This window comes from Lissotriton vulgaris, chromosome 8 (genome assembly GCF_964263255.1).
Source record: "Lissotriton vulgaris chromosome 8, aLisVul1.2, whole genome shotgun sequence".
NCBI lineage: Eukaryota > Metazoa > Chordata > Amphibia > Caudata > Salamandridae > Lissotriton > Lissotriton vulgaris.
The window spans coordinates 380,759,485-380,779,310 of record NC_141696.1 but is presented as its reverse complement, the minus strand read 5'-3'; the positions used below and the strand labels follow the sequence as shown (position 1 = coordinate 380,779,310).

At 43.0% G+C, this 19,826-nt stretch overlaps 1 protein-coding gene across 1 annotated transcript in view; it reads left to right on the top strand.

Moving 5' to 3' along the window:
* MYO16 (myosin XVI) overlaps positions 1 to 19,826 on the top strand; it is a 2,821,299-nt gene that overhangs the window by 1,736,027 nt on the left and 1,065,446 nt on the right. The window contains exon 22 of the mRNA XM_086934162.1: positions 15,804 to 15,956. Coding sequence (XP_086790288.1) covers positions 15,804 to 15,956 — 153 coding nt within the window. The remainder of the gene's footprint in view (positions 1 to 15,803; positions 15,957 to 19,826) is intronic.

The following is a 19,826-nucleotide window of genomic DNA, read 5'->3' as shown; positions in this document are numbered from 1 at the left end:
TTAGTGATCGTCTTTACACCAGCAGTAAAGTACCACATTTTCTACCTGTGTTAATTCCAGAGACAGACACAATTTAAAATGTTGTATATCCCTATGTCAACCCTTCTTGTTCTTGAAAATGTAGATTAATTTCCCTAACCAAGAGCTAAATTTTTAAAGAGCATTTATGCAAAAGCCTTCTTTGAAGAGTGAATCCCGAATATAAAGCAGTAGGCTATTGGCTATCTGTACATAAACATTAATGTATGTAAGATCCAAAATTCTACCACACAAGGAGGCAGGAATACAACTGATCACACACCACTGGTTCTCTACTAGAGCATGAAGTCAGGCCAAACAAGCACTAATGATTTCTATTAAACAGTAGCGGCCCGTGGTGAGAGTGCTGCCGGGCGCTGACGTGGGGCGGGTGAGGGGCAGGGTGGGGCGTAGTAAACTACGGCCGATCAGAGGTAAGTAAACATATAAATAAATAAAGCACATTTGTTTGCGCGCGCTGCATCGCCAAATGCTTTCCATTTTTAAAAACATAAATCCCACATCCTTTCCCAATATACAATGCCATAATGGTGATGATGTCGCAATCAAAAGTCTATCATTTTACAGCCAGCTGTCAATTTTTAGAAGCATGAGTCCCACACCCTGTACTAACATAAAATATGATAATTCTGTTTCAAACAGGCATCTTGAGATTCAAATGATAAGTGTGCAAAAGTATACCCCCTGCTTAAATCCTTGGTGCCTTGCTCCTTCCTATATAAGATATACTATGGTTGCAGACATGAAAAATAAGAGCGAACTCTGTAGTGCAAAAGTAAACACAGCAAAAGTAGTTAGTAATTTGTTACCAAAATATATTAGAATCTCTTAAATGTGAATCAGATTTTAAAACTAGCTTCTTGCTCAGAAAGACTAATAACTTGCAGGGATTCTTTCTTTCCTGTAATGCAATGTACCATCAAAAAATAAACGTTGCCATAAATCCCTCCTTTGTACTGACGGCTGTTAATTTGAAGAAAAAAGATAATAGGAACAAACACATGTTTAAACTGTAAAGAGGCTCCATGCCCTGCCTCTTAGCTTGGTTTCTGGTTCAGGCAGCAGACAGCAGACATCAGGGCATCACAGCTCAACTGTAATAAGTTATTACACTTGAGCATCTAGTCATTGTCTTAGTTTGTCAGCGATTCTTTATCAGTTTTCGAGGTACATCATGATATAAACTAATAATCACAGTTGCAGAGACATTATACAGAATCCGATGGGCACCTTGAACAAGAAAGTGAAAACAGAAAACGTCTGAAGCACCACACACACGGAACAAACCAATCTCTCTCTCAGCATATCAACAGAATATATTCCTAAATGTATCATATGTGATCCGAGCCAGGTTGGCTGCCCTAAAAACCCAAACAAGCATAACACTAACAGGCATATATTCCAGTTCGTATTTTTAATTTGCCCGTATTTTGTCTGTGGACAACTATACTCTTCAACCCATCCCCTCGTTTCAGAGAGGGAGGGCTTCTATTTTAGTTGCATGATACGGCGCCAGAGGAGTCCAGTTCCAGAAGGGAACTTCGAGCTAAGGAGAAAGGTTGAGGTCAAAGTCCCTTGTATAGAATCATAAAAGTGAATTGAGATCCCTGTAGAATATGCTTGTGGCCACCGTCTAATATGAATTAACAACATCTGTGTACGTTCCACGTTTACTGCCAGGACTAATATCACTTTTCTTCATGATGCAAACAAATGAGGAGGAATTCCCACCATAATTCCAGTCTCTCGCACTTCACTGGATCCTGCCCCTCAATGTATAAGGGAAGCCCATATCCATTCATCCTTTTTATCATGCATTCTGTAAGTCGGTTTTTAATATAATGCTGTATTGTGCAATTCCAATACGCATTCCACATAGTTTGGTACCGTTTTTGATTTCTAGTGCCAAAGAATGTGTCACTTCACAACTGATAACGGCGGTGAGACCCATCTCCAACAGTGTGAGTTGGCCCTTTGTACATCTAGTATGTCATATAGGAATGAAAGTGTCTTTGATTATTGAATTGGTCTTCCTCCGGAACCCCACAGTTTGCACCAGATCATGGATCTTTAGGGAGACAATGATGTACTAGACAGGTCATAATATGTGTACAAGATCAGCATCTGTTTACTCATCTCCAACAAATTGAGAGCCTGCTTATTCCTGGCAACCGCGTTCCATAGGCGTCAGTACCAGTCATGCAACACATTGTAGTTGCGGAATTTCAGCCTGGAAGCTCTGAAACTCCTGTCACATTGTTCCTTTAGTTTGCACTAAGGTTTCTTTCAGGTGTCATGATTTAGGTTAGTTTGTCAATTTCTTCTGAGAGAAAACTCCACAGTGATCAAGTATAAATGAACAATTAGTGCTTGATGTGCCCTCATACCCTCATGTATCAATGGGTAGTTGACTCAGGACGAGGCACGGAGGTTTGGCCTTTGCTGCTTGTCACACAGCATGGACGTTGCATGCAATTCCCGACCTGAACTCTCCCACGTCTTTAGTCTGTCTGTAGGTCAGTAAATGGGTGAATGGAATCAGCAGATAATACTTGGTCTACAACATACAGGCCCTAAAGGCCCATTTTGACTAGTGTATATGCTTGTCGCCTATTTTCTTGAGTATGTCCTTTTCCAATCGGTCTATTCTCATCCTTCTGTGTACAAAGTGCTAGACCCTGAGTATAAAGGCAAGCTTTGGTTCAAGTCGCATGGCCTTAGACATCATGACCTAATTGGGGACTGGTGTTCCAGTTATGTCATATAGGCGGCTTCTTTTGATCTTTTCACTGAGAGGGGTGGGTTTCACTATTTAATGTAATCAGTCAAGCAATCAGGATTTAAAAAACTCAGTTCATCACCCATTAGGGTATCCAGGCTCTTGCAAGTCCTGTAGGCTTATTCGAACAGCCAGGTCTTGAGGGCCATTCGGAATTTCAGAAGTGAGGTGATGGTCTGGAAGTGCTTGGGGATACCGTTCCAGGTCTTTGTTGCAATGAGGGCGAAGGAGCATCCTCCACTTCTTCTTTAGGGTAGATGCAGGGAGTATGGGTAAGTGACAGGGGGTCGAAGCATAGTCTTCTCTATGGTTTTTTAAAGTTAAGGTGGTGGTTAGTGTAGGCAGGTCCTTGACTGTGTAGAGCCTTGTGTGCGTGGGTCAGCAGCTTAAATTGGCATCTATTCTGTACAGGGAGCCAGTGGAGTTTCCTAAGATGAGGTGTGATGTGGGTTTGCTGTGGAAGGCAGAGGATTAGTCTGGCTGCAGCGTTCTGTATGGTCTGAAGTCTCTGTTGGAGGTGTGCAGTGGCCTACTTAATATGAAGTCTGAGTTCTCCTGAGTATGTATCTGCATACAGTTTCAGACGTCATATCTGAGGCCTGTCCCCATTCCAGTGTTGTCTAGATATTCTCCCTGGAACAAAGACCACTCGGTATCCATGAATGAGAGATGGTTTAAATTTCTTAAGTGTGTTTGCTAATACTTCTGCAAGGACTTTCACTTCCATATTTATCAAGGTGCTGGGATGATAATTTGCACATAGAAAAGAATAATTTTCCGATTTAGAGATTATGTTCATCAGGGCTTTGTTAGAGGTGGTGTGAAAAGTGCCTTTAGTTTAAGGATACTGGAAGATTGCATGGAGAGATTTCACAAATAAAGACTTCCCTATTTTATCAAACTCTTCAGGAAAAACATCTTCTCCTAGAGATATATTATATTGGAGAATAGTGATTGCTGCTTCAATTTTTTAAAAATAATTTTGCCCTCTAAAATGAATCTCTCTCATCAATGAGTGTTGGATTATGGAGGTGGACTAATAAACTCTCTTCTAATATGTTAGTGTCATAATGATACAGCGTATTATGGTATGAATCAAATATCTCCACTACCCCCGCTAGACGTGTCATTGGTCATCAAAAATGGCAGATTAGGTGTCAGCTTTTCTCTTTCATTTATCCAAGCAGCCAGAAGACACCCATGTTCCCCTTTTTTTCATAGTTTTGCAGTTTAGGATAGGTTAATGCTTATTCAACTATATCAGTTCTGTAGTGTTACTAGGCCCATACAAATCTTGTTTTTAGTTAAACTCTCATATCGCTGTCTCTCATATCTCTGTCTTGTTGTTTGTTAGAATCTCATATCTCCGTCTCACTCTCTTGGCCCGCTGATGGATCTTGTTTTGTGCCGAGATGGGTTGGACATAAAAGGTCCAAGAGTCATCCAAAAAAGACCAGGAATTAGATAACTGAGATACAAATTGGAAATCAAACTCACATAGATTACTCTTAAAACAATACTATAAAGATGAAAGATTATCACAGCAAGCCCATATCTCCTTCAGAAATGTAGGTGAGCAAAAATCATACACATTAAGAGCTCGGTTAAATCTTTACAGAATAAGAGCATTAGTATTTGATTTTCTGAGACCTCTATAATATAATCTTCTCTGATCACTACTTCCCAAATTAGGGATTTAATGCCCATTTAAAGAGAGGCAATGATGATCTCTTATTTGTTATAGTGATTTGGTTTAATTTATCAAGATTTAAAGAAACTAAGTGCATCAATAATTCAGGTTAAAGACAGTTTTAGTAAAAATCCAATCTTGCATTGAATTCAGATACAAAAGCTAGAGAGTTCAGGAAAGGACATGAAATATGCCAGTTCAAGCAGTTCATCAAGAAGGAAGATACCACTAAGGGCCTTATTATGATGCGGTCTGGAATCGTCGGAGCCTTCCCGAGTCACATCTCGGTTTAAATTCTGACCGCTGCATTACAATGCTGGGTTCAGAAATTAAACCAGCTGGTCATTATGGCCGGCTTCTGACGGGCTCAAGGAGGCCGGCCTGTAATCCCAGAGGGCAGCCTTCTGCCCTTAGGATTACAATACTCGATCTCCGGCAGGTTGTCCATGTCGGGCATTGAAATCCTGTCGGAGAGCAAGTATGGGGGACCTTAGCAGGGCCCCGTGCTGCTGTGGCCACAGGTTGAGGGCCCCCTGTTCATCCCTGTACCATGTAGAGATGAACACAGACTCCAATTCCTCTATGGGAGCTTGAGTTACAGATAGTTTATGGCCGCAAGATGAGCTCCCATAGGGGAATAGGAGTATTCAACCAAACGGTGTTCGGTCGCATCGTGATTAGGTGTAGATGATCACCGACCTGAGGTCGGTCGGTCCCGTTTCCGCAACGGTTTCGGGCAGACAGGAGTCTATCCGTCGTGGCAATCACCTACCTGAGTGCACAAAGAGTATGCATTGGTTCATAAAGAATGCCAGAAATGTTTAGCAGCAAATCTGTCACCATACAACTCCAACAACTGCTCCGCAACCCCCCTTTCCACTAAATTGAGCAATATTATATTCTTAAGGTTCCGGGGGTGACACCTCCCAGGATCACCTCATAGTGTTAGACCACTCAGTCCATTGGTCAGTTCTTATTGGACAGGTGTCAAGTGACATAAAGAATACACAAATTCTAGAGAAATAGGTAGGATAATTGTGCAGTCCTTAAGCAATACAGTGTGTGAAACATTAGAACAATTCTCTGTTAGCAAGAGCACATAAACAAGTTCAATGGACAGGTTTCCCAGGCAGCTGGACAGTATTGTATCAATAACATTTAACAAAGTATCTTATTCAGTTCATGTCAATTTAGGAAAGAAAACACTGTTTTATGTTGTTTTGTTATACTGAAGAATTCTCTCATGAGTAGTAGATTAAGCAGGGCAAGAAACTTTAGGTATTCAGTTTGGCCTAAATGAAATCATGCTAATATAATGTGAAAAATATAAAATTATTACGCATACAATCCTAAGAAATATGAAAATATCATTATTCTAGTATGACTTTAATGCAATTGAAATCATTTAGCATGGAACACAAATAACACGTGTCAGTATAACAGACTACTACATTTAAAATTTACTAACGGGTAAATACATTTTCAAATCTTAATGTGTTAGGGTCATTCTATATGTGTGCTATTAGTACAGGTATGAAATACAATCAATGAAAGTTTCATGAAGACATCATCAATTAGAAATGTGTGACACCTACTTTTCTTTTGTCATTTCGGTGCACACGTTTACACAAGGAAGGTACATTTAATTGAATTTGTCATCATATTCAGGTTAAATCGTGATGATTAACTAGTGTACACATATGAATGGTAATAAAGTACAATTAGAAATAAACTCCATAACATGAGATTTTACCATTTGCATGTTTTCTAGCACACAATGATAGAATACAACTCTTTTCTTTTAGTAAATGACAGTGTGTATTATTCATACGAATATTATCATCTAGGTTGAACTCTTTCTATTTGCTTTTAAGATGCTGTTTCTATAACTCTATTGTTTTTGTCATCTTTTCTATAAGGTGTGGTTTGTGCGCGTTTATCAGTTTTTCTCTCAGAATTGTCATAATAGATTTTCCCAGGTATCTAAAGATTAAATTAAGTTTCCTCTCCAACATGATTAAAGAGAGTACTCAATTAATATGTATCTCTTCCAAGATCCAAAACCTGGTCATCAGAAGGACCACACCTCTGGTGTGAAGTTATGTTATGTTATTATATTTTATTAAGCGCGAACAGCTGCCCCAGCAACGAGGCGTCCCGGCGCTGAACCATAACAGTAACCTGAAGGGAGGGGGAGGAAGAGGAAGGACTAGTGAAGATTATGATGGGGAGAATAGAAGGGTTTTAATCGCTTTGCGAAAGGCCAACAAGTTGGTCATGGAGCGAATGTGGGGAGGCAGGGAGTTCCAAAGCTTTGCCCCCAAAACTCTGAAAGAACGGCCACCCATTCTGCAAAGTCTTATACGGGGGTTACAACCAGATTTTGACCCGAGGAGCGTAGGGTGCGCTGGGGGATGTAAGGCTCTAGGAGTGGACGTAAGAGACCAGGACAGTCAGTCTTGAGAATTTTAAAAACAGTAGTAAGTGCCTTGAACTGAACTCGGGCTTCCATACGCAGCCAGTGTAGTTTCTGGATGGTATTTCTTGCAGAGCACCTGCGAGGGAGGCCTACAACTGCCCTGGCAGCAGAGTTTTGTATTCGTTGTAGCCGCGCCATCTCAGCTCTGTTAATGCCTAGGAATAGGACATTGGCGTAGTCCAGTCGAGCCAGGATGGTAGACTGGACTATCAGTTGGCGCGTGTAGTGGTCAAAAAAGCCAAGAATCGGATGAAGGCTCCTCAGCATGCCCACGCAGGTAGCAGCCAGTTTCTTAGTGTGGGTCTGGAAGTTAAGAGAGGCGTCCACCCAGACACCTAGGTTTTTCACCACGGTTTTGGGGGGGGGGGGGGATGGGGCCCAATGCGGACGGCCACCAGTGCTCAGTCCAATAGTCGGGATTTTTTCCTAGGAGCAACACCTCTGTCTTACCAGCGTTCAACTGGAGGCAGTTGTGAGACATCCAGCGTGCGACTGCCTCTAATCCGTTCTTGAATTTCGCCGCTGAGATCGAGGGGCCTTCAGTCAGGGAGATAACCAGCTGGGTGTCGTCGGCGTACGACACCAGCGTAAGGTCCCACTCTTTTGCTATTTCAGCGAGAGGCTGGACATAAAGATTGAATAGGGACGGGCTGAGCGCCGATCCCTGCAGGACACCTTGTTCTATGGGGTGAGGCTGGGAGATAAATGGGGGGGCTGAGACCCGGAAGGATCTGTCCGTCAGGAAAGACCGGAACCACTCTAGGGCAAGGTCTCTGATGCCTATGGCTTCGAGGCGTTTAAGCAGGAGAGAGTGGGAGACCGTATCAAAGGCTGCGCTGAGGTCGAGTAAAATCAGCGCAGCACTTTGGCCGGCGTCCAGGATTGTCCGTAGGTGTTCAGTGGTGGTCAGCAGGGCGGATTCAGTACTGAATCCTGGCCTGAAGCCGTTCTGTGAGGGGTCTAGGATTTGATTTTGCGTCATGTAGTTGGCTAGAATCTTGTTCACATTGGCTTCTGCCAATTTTGAAGCCCATTGGAGCAGTGAAATTGGTCTGAAATTTTCTGGTTTTGATGGGTCTAGGGTGGGTTTTTTAATGATTGGAGAGACCCAAGCCTGTTTCCAACATGTGGGAACCACCGCTGAGGAAAAAGATAGGTTGAGTAGGGTAGTCAGAGGAGGGAGGAAGAACTCAAGAGATTCTAGGAATTTGGCGGGTCTCATGGCATCTGTAGGAGAACCAGATTTAACTTTAGTGCACAGTTTCGCGAGCTCGTCGTGGGTTATGCTGGGGATGAAGGACAAACTGGGACTGTCTGGCACAGGCTCACGTGGTTTGGAGGTGTCCAGTGGGTTCTGAGGAAAGGTGGTATAGATTTTCTTTACTTTTTCGGTAAAGAAAGTGGCAAGTTCGTCGCATTGTTGTGCGGAGGTAATACATGGAGCTGGGTTAGAGCTATCTTTAAGTTTTTGTACAAGTTTAAAAATAGTTTTTGAAGGGTGCTCCTTAACAGAATGTTCATGGTGGAATTGTTTATTTTCATTCCCCTGTCTATCCAGGGGGTGAACAGCAATGACAACGCGGGGACTACCCCGCACTGCCATAACAACGCAGGAATTACAACGAAAGTCGTTACGACTTTTGCTGGAGAGCACTTTTGGATAGGGAATAGTTTAATTTTCTATCCAACTCCTTCCCTACTGTCAACGTGTGCTGGAGTTGAAATAGAAAATTAAACTATTCCACTATCCAGCGCCCTCCAGCGAAAGTCGTTGTAACGACTTTCGTTGAATTCCTGCTTTGTAATGGCACACGTTATAATACCACGCGTTGTCATGTCATACAACCATCCAGGGTGTATTCCATTATTAGCATGCTTCTCCAGGTGGTTTTTACGGCTGCCTAGAGGCCTTGTGCCAGTGGCACGGAGCCATCATTATTGTTTTTGTATGTTTTAAGATGAGACTTAAAGATTTGTTTTACGGCATCCTAAAATTAGATGTGTTCATTTGCAAAAATGTTTTACTCTGCCCAAATCTATCTGATTGTAATTAGTGCATGGTCAAAGAGACCACTGTCCATAATTTCCCCTGTAGCAATGAAATGCAGAGCCAAATGTCACAATGGCCTGAAATGCAGAGCCAAATGTCAGGGAAAAATCAATGTGAGAAAAGGTGCTGTGTGCCCGGGAGAGTTATGTTTATTCCTTATCAGTAGGGTGTAGCAGTATCCATATGTCAACAAGACCACTGTCCCATGCAAATTCAACAGGGATTGTCCTGTCAGTCGCGTTGGGCCTGTCAGACAGGGCAGATTTGTCAACTAATGGGTATATTGCTACTTTCCAGTCCCACCCACCTAATTAACTTGATACACCCAATTTTTTATGAATAATGAAGAAAGAGAGCTTGGAATGGTTAGGGGCATATTCCGATCCAAATGGCACGGTCTCTTTGCCTAATTTGAGTCTGTCAAAGACATAATGGTTCTAGCTCATCATCTTTAAAATTCTGGATGGTATGGCATTCTGAAAAGAATGGATATTTCACATTTCTTGCAAAGGTTAGAGATGCCACTTTTGCCTCCAATATTGCTCTCCATGTAGCTGCTGCTCTCTTTTCTACCAAACCAATCTTGTCAAAGCATGTCTGTCTTGAATAGTGAGAGATGGGTTTCTTGTTTAAATGCAATGTCTATAGGTTTCAAGCTCAGGTATCTTAGTACTTTGTGTACTTTGAGTGTGGGCCTCTGCTTGGGGGTGAGGAGAGAAGGAGATTGAAATGTGAAAAAAGGGAAGATAAAGGAGGTGATGGCGGAAGTCAGCAGGATTTATGTGCACACCAATCTAGCTGAGAGGGTGTTCCTGGCATACTAAAACTAACCACATCTCAGAGCATGATGCTTGGGTGAGTGTCAGTAACAGTTAAATAAACAAACACCCCAGTTGTTGAGACTTGTCTCTTAGGAGCATTTGAAAGGACCATGGATCTCATGGATTACAATTATGTGTTGAAAAGTATGTATCAAAAAGTGTATTATGAGAAGCAGAGATATGCAGGTATTGATTCATGCACTCTAAGCGGGGAGTTTTTGAGACCAAAGGAGCAGAAAGAACAATAACCTCTTACCAGGAAGGGAGATTGTCAACCCAAATAGAAGCAGTTGACGACTAAGAGGGCACAGTGCTGTGCAGAATAGAAACACATTTAGAAGACCTTTGACAGTTCCTTCTCACTGATCTGCCATGTAAGAGATAATAGCTTTGGATAATATATGAATATGCAGGCACACTTTTTACTGATGAGCTTTATTTAACAAGTGGGAGCCTTGAACCAGTGACCTTATGCCTTGTGTTGTGGCCATACTGTAAAGTGAGGTAAGGCGGAGGGAAGAGACAGCGCTTTGACTTGTTATTGTTGTAATGTGCCTAACATAGTGGCATAACATAGTGACCATATTTTTCGAAGGTGCCCCACATCATCTGGTTCCCTGTGTTGTCTTGTTGTCTTGTTTAACAATTGTTTAACAATTCAGCATGACAATTACTGGGGCAGGTACAAGCAGTGTCACTTTCGTATTCTGATCAGGCAGACTGAGGGATTGAAGAAAAAAATCTGATTTAGGATAGTCTCAAATAAGAAGTCTGTGATGATCTGTATAATATGACCTGCAAAGGACATGTTCTTAGAGGGCTGAATACATTTATAGCCTGTTTGTTGCATTCCATAACAATAATTAAGTGATAATAGGCAATGGGTGAGTGGATGTGAAGGGAGGTTGTGATCTAATAAGTGTGACCTTCTGACATGCTAGAATAAGTTCAAAAGAGCAATCCATGTTGAGTAGAGGTGGAAGAAAGAAGAGAAGATTTCCTTCCATGTTGTATTTCTCAATTCCATCTTGTACACTATAAAACCACTTATTAACTTTCTGGCAACTATCTTCAAGGTCTGTGACCTTTCTATAGAGGTGCTTTATATATTGATCCCAGTTCTGCATGTTATGTATGAAACCCTCTGGTGTATTGATCTGCTTGTTGGTGGAGTCAAGAAGTGCAAAATGAGAGTTAATGTCTGTCCTTGTAGACTGAGGGCCAGATGTAGGTAATTATAAATTACCACTTCTAAAATACCGAATCATACCGATTCGGTATTTAAGAAGTGGTAAATTAGAAGGGGGGAAATGTAGGTATTTCAGAATCGGTAAATACCGAATTGTTAAGATTCGGTATTTACCGATTCAGTAAATACCAAATCGGTAAAGCCCATTGATTCCTATGGGCATTGCAGCCCATAGGAATCAATGGTCATTACCGAATCGGTATTTACCGATTCGGTAAATACCGATTTTTGCAAGGGTGCAGGGGGTGTCACTTTGACACCCTCTAGAACCTTGAATTCAGGCACGTGTGCCATGTGGCACACAGACATGCCCTAAGGGCATGTCTGTGTGTCACATGGCACTGGTGCCCATGCACACATGTGCATGCCCACCTATATTCGGTATTTTACCACCCAATAGGATTGGGTGGTAAAATACCGATTCGGTAAGGCCTGTGGGACTCAAAAGAGTCCCACCTACATTTCAAAATTACCGAATCGGTAAAAATACAGATTCGGTAAATTTACTGATTCGGTAAATTTACCGAATAGGTAATATAGGCCACCTACATCCAGAATAGCCATTTACCGGTCGGTAACGGCCGAATCTGCCGTTACCGGTCGGTAAATGTCTACCTACATCTAGCCCTAAGTGGGTTATTTTCAAGTCCCTTGCACCCCGGTATGTCACTTATGCTCATATAAAAATGGACACATAGGTGGGGCTAGAGGCTTGTAAATAAGCCCCTTAATTACAACCATTATGATCCATCTGTCGATTATCCATTGTGCCCAGGAGGAGCCTACCACAGCGATCTCCTTCATGATAGTCTTAAAAGTGATTTCCGGGTTCTTTATTGTTTACATTGTAGTAGTCTGTTTGGGCCACACCACAGCCTCCTTCAACAATAGTAGTCTTTTATGCTTGTTGGGCAATGGCTTGATCCTATTGACGGGGAATATATTAAGGCTCTCTCAAATGTATGTTGAAGAGAGAGCCATGACAAGGTGGTCTTCAGATGGTCTGGTCCAAATATGGATGAGGCTTCAATGATAGATCCCAATGTCCTTTTGCTTAGCAAGGGTCAACAGCTGATAATGGCATGCCTGTCGGAAGGCAACAGTGATCGGTCATCAGAGCTTGTGTCTCTGGGTCGTGGAATGGTGGGGGCCTAGTGTTTATTGTGATATCTCATGTACAAGGCGGCCCAAGGTTGTTATGCTTAGAGACAAGAGTTCTCATCATGCCACTTTGATTCTTACAGTCTGCTGGTTGTCTTATGCTTCCGGTGCTGGGAGTGTTCTTCACAGTTTTCCTTTACGTATTGGCCACTGGGAGAAAATATGGCTCCAGGGTGGCTAGTATTAATAGTGTATCCAGGGACACTGCCATGTTGTAAAGTAGGCTTCTTGGTGGGGGTTCAGGTCGTAGAGTGCTTCCTTAAAGTGTCAGCTGTTATTTCTAGTAGAAGTGCTAGTTCCTAAGGTGCCATGAGATCTCCACCAGCCCTGGCTGTAACGGTCGCTTGTACCATCAGCCCGCAGCAGCACAGCATGGCAGGGTGCTTTTAGGAATACATGTTCACCCCAAAATGTGCTTATCCCCTCTCAAACCTGCAGTGTTGGACCACTCTGCGCTGGTCACGAGTTCTGTGGCACATTCAGGATCAGTGGTAAAAAAGCCAGGGAGGAGGGGTGTTCAATTCCAATGTTGTGGGGGCATAAATCCAGAGCCCCAGAGTTAAGATTGTGACAGGAGGCGGGCACTCTCCCTAGTTGACATGTTGGCTGTGCAAGGCAACTTTCCCTGATCTCTGTCCATCAATAGAAGTCCAGATGTAGCAAGTCACAAAAGATCTTTACAGAAACATGGTCTGGCTCTGCCCTCCTTACATCCTTTTCTAAAAGAAAGTGGGTTAGAGATGTTGTAGCTCCAATGTAATAAAAAAAATAGAGTGAGAGTTTATACTATAATTCTAGGTTCCCATGCATTATAAAGCACTTCACAACTAATGAAATAAGTATTATCACGTGGAGGAGGTGTGATTTGGACCATGGGACCCGGACACCTAATTTCGAATCTTACCATCAGTTCGTTTGAGTCTTGACAAACACTTTTATGTCTCTGTACCATATATTGAATATAGAGCCCATTGCTAGTTCATACTACCTCTAATGGAATAGTACTGCAAGGTAATACTGATTCAGCGTTGCATGTTTTGCACCTGTTTTTCACTTTGTTTAGACACCAGAATCATTACTATTGTTGAATGCTTGTTCTGCTGTCTCATAAGATCACTGAGCAACCCTCAATGATGTCTGCAATATTTAAAAATAATTTCCTCTTCAGCTGTTCTTTACAGCCCCTGTAATTTCAGAATGGACTGACACACTCTGAAAGGCCAAGCAGCTGCAGCTAACACTGAAAATTATAAAACTGTCCTAATTGACACACTATAGCTTAACTGTAAAAGGCAGGAAACATGGTTACTAATGTACCAAATATGACATGGAGGAGTAAGAGTAGCTGTCCCCTATAATGAGAGCACCACATAATGTGTATGAAAGACTGTCATCACAACCTACAGCTGCCTCACCTCATATGTAACATGTACTTATTTCAAAGAATGCATACTTCTATGATGGTGGCAGCTGATGATCTTTAGCCTCAATCAAGATGTGTATGCTCAGGGAACCTAAGTTGAAGAAAATATCTTTGATATTTCTTTTATTAAGAGACATGAGTTAAACTAGATACATTTATTTTTTAACTCATAATGGATATACTGAATGGACCTTTCTGACTGGGAAATGTAATGTATTTACATAGTACAAACGCTCCAGATTGAGCATCTCACAACTCTCAGAAGGACATATTAGAGCTACTGAGCTGACAAAGGAAGCGGAACTAAGCCGATATTGTGTTTTTATTTTTGGTAGGAGTCATTCTCCTTTCTGCATTCTTTAATCATACAGAAGTCAACCCTAGACTTCTTGGCTCATCCAGCACATCGTTGGATCTGGTGATTGATGGTTGGGAAAGGTGATGATTCTAGTACTTTTCATAGGGTGAGAGATGGACAAGAAAGCAGAGGATGTAACTGAGAAAGTAATCCAATGTCAGCATCAATTTCCCTTCCTATGTATTTTCAATGTACATTGACTTATTAGAAGGCACTCTCCAAAGAAAATGAGTCATATTTCTGGAGTAAGAGAAGGAGTGATTAGGTGTGGTAGTTTTTGGGTGATTGAATAATTGCCACCAACCTATGGTATAGTTTGCACCCTGCAAATACTCCTACTAGGGCGTCCCTTCCTAATTATCAATCTCATTATCAACTTGTGTCTTGGAAGATGAGGGAAAAAGCATTACACCAAGAACTGACACTCAGAATTGTATCAGATAACCTTTTGATAGTGATGTGAAGTAATTTGAGTTGCTAATGTGCCTACTACTGAAAGAAGTCTGTTGGGTTTTAAAATGACCTAGCCTTTTGCAAGTGGGACCCTACCTTTTCTGTGGGCTACTTTCCTACTGATATGTGGGTGTCACAAACATAGAGAGAGAGCAATGGAGTGCCAAAGAAGGTCAGGATCCTAATAGTATAATTCTGGATCATTTGTTGTGAGTCTGTAGACTCATGGGCGGACATTTCCATAATTTCAAGATGGATTATTCTCTGAAGATGTGGGACCTTAGATACTTTCTGAATTACAGGTGGGGGCCAGTTTTAATGTTGGCCAGGATGCTGTTTCACCTTGTGGGAGAATTGGTGGAGCCTACTTGCCTTCAAGCCTTGCTTTTTTGTTGTTAAGATGTCCCGCTTCTGTGATGGCATTGTTAGCCTGGAATACCTTTATTTCTCAGCTTATTCTAGAGGGGTACTTCTTTACGGTTCATTGTAAATGATACAGCTGTTCATGAAGAAGCTCAGAGCTTGAAGGGGGATCCTGTGCAGTTCTGTCAGTGTAGGATAGATATGGCTGACCCTCCTTAAGTCTTTGATGAAGTGATGTGGCATTTTAGATGATTTTCAATGGGATCAGTGTAGAGCAGAAGAGACTGTAGAACAAGGTCTTGCATTGGTCCGGGAGTGGGGTATTAAGGCTTCAGTGGTAATTTTCAAGTTGGTTTCAAGGAGGAATGGTTCCGCAATACTCAGTAGGGAGAGCTGGTACCATATTGTCTTCGTTGGTTTGACAATATGTTCTTGAAGGACAGACTTGTATCTAAGGTGAATCAGTGTGATTTTGAATTGGATGTGAGGCCGCACAAGTTCACTGGCTCATTTAAACATTTAAACATCCGTCAGTAAAAATCTAAGGCTACAAGCTTCCCACTTGCACCACCAACTTGAACTTTAGCTTCTGGTTTGATTTTTCTTGTCATTCAGCACATGGGCTTGACTGATGAGCTTGAAAAAAATACTCACCTCCAAGAGGAAATACAGATTTCACATACACATTAATGGTGATGAAAACCACCTTTTTCCTATTTTCAGAGACTGGAAAATAATCATGAGGCATGCTTGTGTCTGTTTTACAGTAAAGTTTGTATTTCCTGAATTGCTCATAGTTTTTCTGTGCTGTAGTAAATTATGCTGCAATTTCCACTTCGATGGTCAGTGATAAGCTGACATTATGATGACTGCTACAATAAAGATGTTAAAAAGACATATTTTTGTGGATTCTTGTTAATCGTATGTTATTCTTTCAGTTGTGCATCAATATGACCAATGAGAAAATTCACCAGTACATCTATGAAGTGCTTTTTCTACAAGAGCAAGCAGAATGTGCTCAAGAGGGAGTTGCAATGGAAACCTCATATTCACCCTGCAACCAAACAGCTGTCCTGGATTTTTTCTTTCAGGTAAATTTGAAAGGAACCAGTGATATTATGCATCAGAATATTTTCAAATTGTTAAAATAGCCTATTATGTTTAACTGTCATAACAATTTGTGGAAAAAACTCTTTAACCGTTGCTTTAACATGATAAATCTCTTACAAGATAGACTTCCCCTTAGCCGCCAATTGCCCCTCAGTAACTCCTAAATGTGATGCTCTCGAGGTGGCCTCATCATAATTCATAGCTGCCCTGCTTTCCAATGCCATCTCCTTACATTATTCCCATTATCATCATCTGCAAGGGTTATGTAAATGTATTAACTTGTGTCTGAGGGGAAGATCTTGTCCATATTAAGGCCATTGTCCATCCCAAGCTCTCAAAAACCAGAGCTCGGGAAAAGTTAGCTTTAACATTGACAGGTCAAGAGAACTTGCTCTTATCTGGAAAAACTATCTAGAATTGTACAATTTGTAAGACATTTAGGTTTTCGGAGTGTTATTTTCACGTTTATGTTGAGCGTTAGTCTTCCCTGCCCCATATATGTTTGTTGAATATTTTGTTAATCTCATATTTAGTAAGTGTTGTTTAATGTCTTGAGATTTTATTATAGGCTACGAGTTTCTGAATATAGTACACCTTTTTTTAATTAGAATGTATTGATCGATGTAGTATTAATTACTTCAAAATTGTGTCATGTCTGTTTATTAATTTATTTTCGAACATGTTACACATAGAAGGTAAACAGGTGAACACTGTTATTTGTTATTTAAAATATATGTAACCTTTTGCTTCTAAAGAATAAATGTTTTGAAAATATTTTTAAAAATTGCTCAATTAGAAGAATGGCAGCAATAAAGAATTGTATAAGCTAACCAGCGACTTATAGGTCTGCTTCGGAGTGGGTCATAATACAATTTACCTCAAGAATATTAATAAGGTCAGACACAAATTGCGACTAGTTCGGACTGGAGGCTATAACATAGATAGTGGTCTCCATTGACCAGCAGATCACTTTGTCTGTGATCATTGTTTCAATATAATGAACATATTTTTAAAAGGCAGTCTGCATTAACGGCAACTGATCTGTGTTAAAAAAAAGTTAACTTTCTTTTTGAAGTTTGAAAGTTGGCTTCTCTCCTACAGCCTTTTTTTACATTCACAATACAATTACCACTCCAGGTCGGCAACTTTTGAGTGCTTTGATGTGGATTTCTATTGCAAAACATTCAATACCTTCCATGAAGGCTCGATATTTGGAAGGTGTTAGACCTGACATCCTTGGCGTGGTTATTCCCCCATCTTTTTGCCTCTGACTCATGTATTTTTGATGCTGTGCTGGATTTCGTTTTTGCTGGTTTAGATGCTTTGGACCCTCTGCCACTGCTGAACAGTGTCAGAGGGTAAGTGCTCCCTCTGTAAATTGTCATATTGATTGGGTATACCTGATTGGCATATCTGTATCACCATGAAGTCCCTAGTAAAGTGCACTGTGTGTGCCAGGGCTGGTGATGACAGATGCTACTAGTGGGCCTGCGGCGCAGATTGCGCCACCCACATGAGTAGCTCTAAAATGGTGTCTCAGGCCTGCCAGCGCAGGGCCTGGGTGCAGTCAGTGGACTGCCATGTCTGCCTGGCCAGTGTCCCCACTGGCTGGGCTTAACCCTCCCCTGTCTGTGCACATCAGCCACCCCTATGGAAGGCTCCAGGTACCCCCCTGGGCAGGGTGCAGTGTATGGATAGGGGAGAGCATGTACTAGTGCAGGTAACATGCACTGGTGGAGAGCAGCAGCCACTTTGTGTGCTCACTGCTGTAGGGCTGTAAGGCTCCCTAGGGTAACATGGGGAGGCTGGTCCCATTGGACCCCAGCCTATCTCCCTATAGGAACAAGATGGAACATCAATGAAAGATATCCCTGAACTCAAAATTAAATGACACATCTTTTAGTGAAGGTTGTTTTTGGATCCTGGGGTTGAGAATAGCACTGTTAGAAAGTGGCTGTTCTTTTGTTTAAACCTTTCTGTGTGCTTGGGCCTGTGTGTGTGGAATGCCTGCGTGACAGGAGCTGCAGGGCCCCGGAGGGGGTTGGAGTCAGCCCAGGGGTGAAAGGCGACATCTGTTGCCCGGGGAAGGGGAGAGAGAAGCGCCTGATAGTGCTGGGCTGTGCCTGCCTGACCACCGTGCTGGCTAACTCCCCTGCCGGCCCACTGTCACCCCTGGCCCTGAAGCTGTCAGGAAGAAGAACACCAGAAACATTCCAGAGCCAAGGACCCCCTTGCACAAAGAACTTCAAAGGCGTTCAGGGGTATAAGGGAAGGACCCCTTACTACAGAAGATTAGATTCTAAAATTCTACAAGCAAGAAGGAACCTCTGCTGGAGGAAGGACAGCTGAAGAACTAAAGGAAGATTGCCTTGCTGTGTGCTCTAAGGGCTGACCTGTTCTGCTGTGGCCACTGAAAGCTGAAGAGGAGAAAGGGACTTTGCTGAGTGCTGTGACCCTGCCTGCTTGAACCTACCAAGACTTTGCTGTGTGCTGTGTCTTTACTGAATCTCCAAGGGCCTGAGAAGAGCTGGCCTCCTGTTGGGAACCCAGGGCTAAAGGTTCCTAAAGCTTTGCCAGAAAACAGCTGCAAAATCGTGCTGTTGTGACCCGAGGCGCGTGGCACTCGACTGCGGAGCGTGAGGAAGGGATCGGTGTGCTCATCGGCACATTTCCAGTGAGGGTTGGAGGCTTGTGGCGCCTCCCCTCGTGAAACCCGCTCCAACGTGGTGGGGAGGTCGAGAGGGGGGTCTAATTGTGACCAGCGCCCTTGAAAACCCCTTTGCCGCCAAATCACCATCGCGGCCCGGGGCCAGGAACCCCCCCCGTAACTTGCTTGGAGGTCCAGGAGCTGCCTCGGCAAGGAACGAAGCCGCCGCGCTCCCATTGGTGGAGGGAGCCGAGCCCCCTCACTAACGCCGCGACGGGATTGGCCCGTGCGGCGCAGCGTCATCAGCAGTGCTGGGCCGTGATTGGCCTAGGGAGCGGAGCGTCATCGTTGCCTGTCCCGGGAGCCGCACTGCCATTGGCTGACTCCCGGGTGCTGTGGAGGCTCGCCTGAGGAGCCGCGAGGGGATTGGCTGCCTTCGCTGAGGCAGCCGAAGAAGCCGAGGAATCAGCGCGATCACCGCCGGGCCCGGGAAGAAGTGACCTGACCTCGCCGAGGGATCTCCGCATGTGCTCCAGCCCCTGGCCTGCCGTCTCTGCTCCCCGCTGCTCTTTGAAGGATCCAGAGCGGGCGGAGAGCGTCCGGAGACCGGCCGGGCGGGAGCAACACTGAGCCTTCCCCCGCGAGGTGCCCCTGGGGGACCCGCGTCACCGCGAGCACGGGGAAAGAAGTCCCCCCTCCCTCAGGATACCGGGTGAGACGCCCTAGGAGCGCTTGGGGTCCCTGAAGCCAGGGGACCATTGGGGCATATCTTCATAACGCTGGCATTGTTTCTTTGCTCATTTGGAGAGCATTGTCAACCCAATAACACTGGCATATCTTTTAAACGCTGGCATTGTTTGGACTGCTCGTTTTGAGAGCGCATCATTCAGAAATCAGGGGCATTATTTTTAATACCTGATTTAAGGGACTGGAGACTGTTTTGTTTTGCTGCCTATTTACAAGAACCATTAAGAATTAAGTGCAACCTTTAAGATAAAAGGCTAAGTTGTCTACAGAAGTGATTATCATGCAACTGCTTCTTTTATATGCTGAAACTAGATAAAGTTATATATTTTTATAAAATATACTTACCTGTGTGGTCTCAGTTTGTGGTGGATTGGGGATTATTGTTGTGCTAAGTTCAAATATTATCCACGTTGCCTCTGTTTAGCCTAGACTGCTCGCGCCATGCTACCTTGAGGGT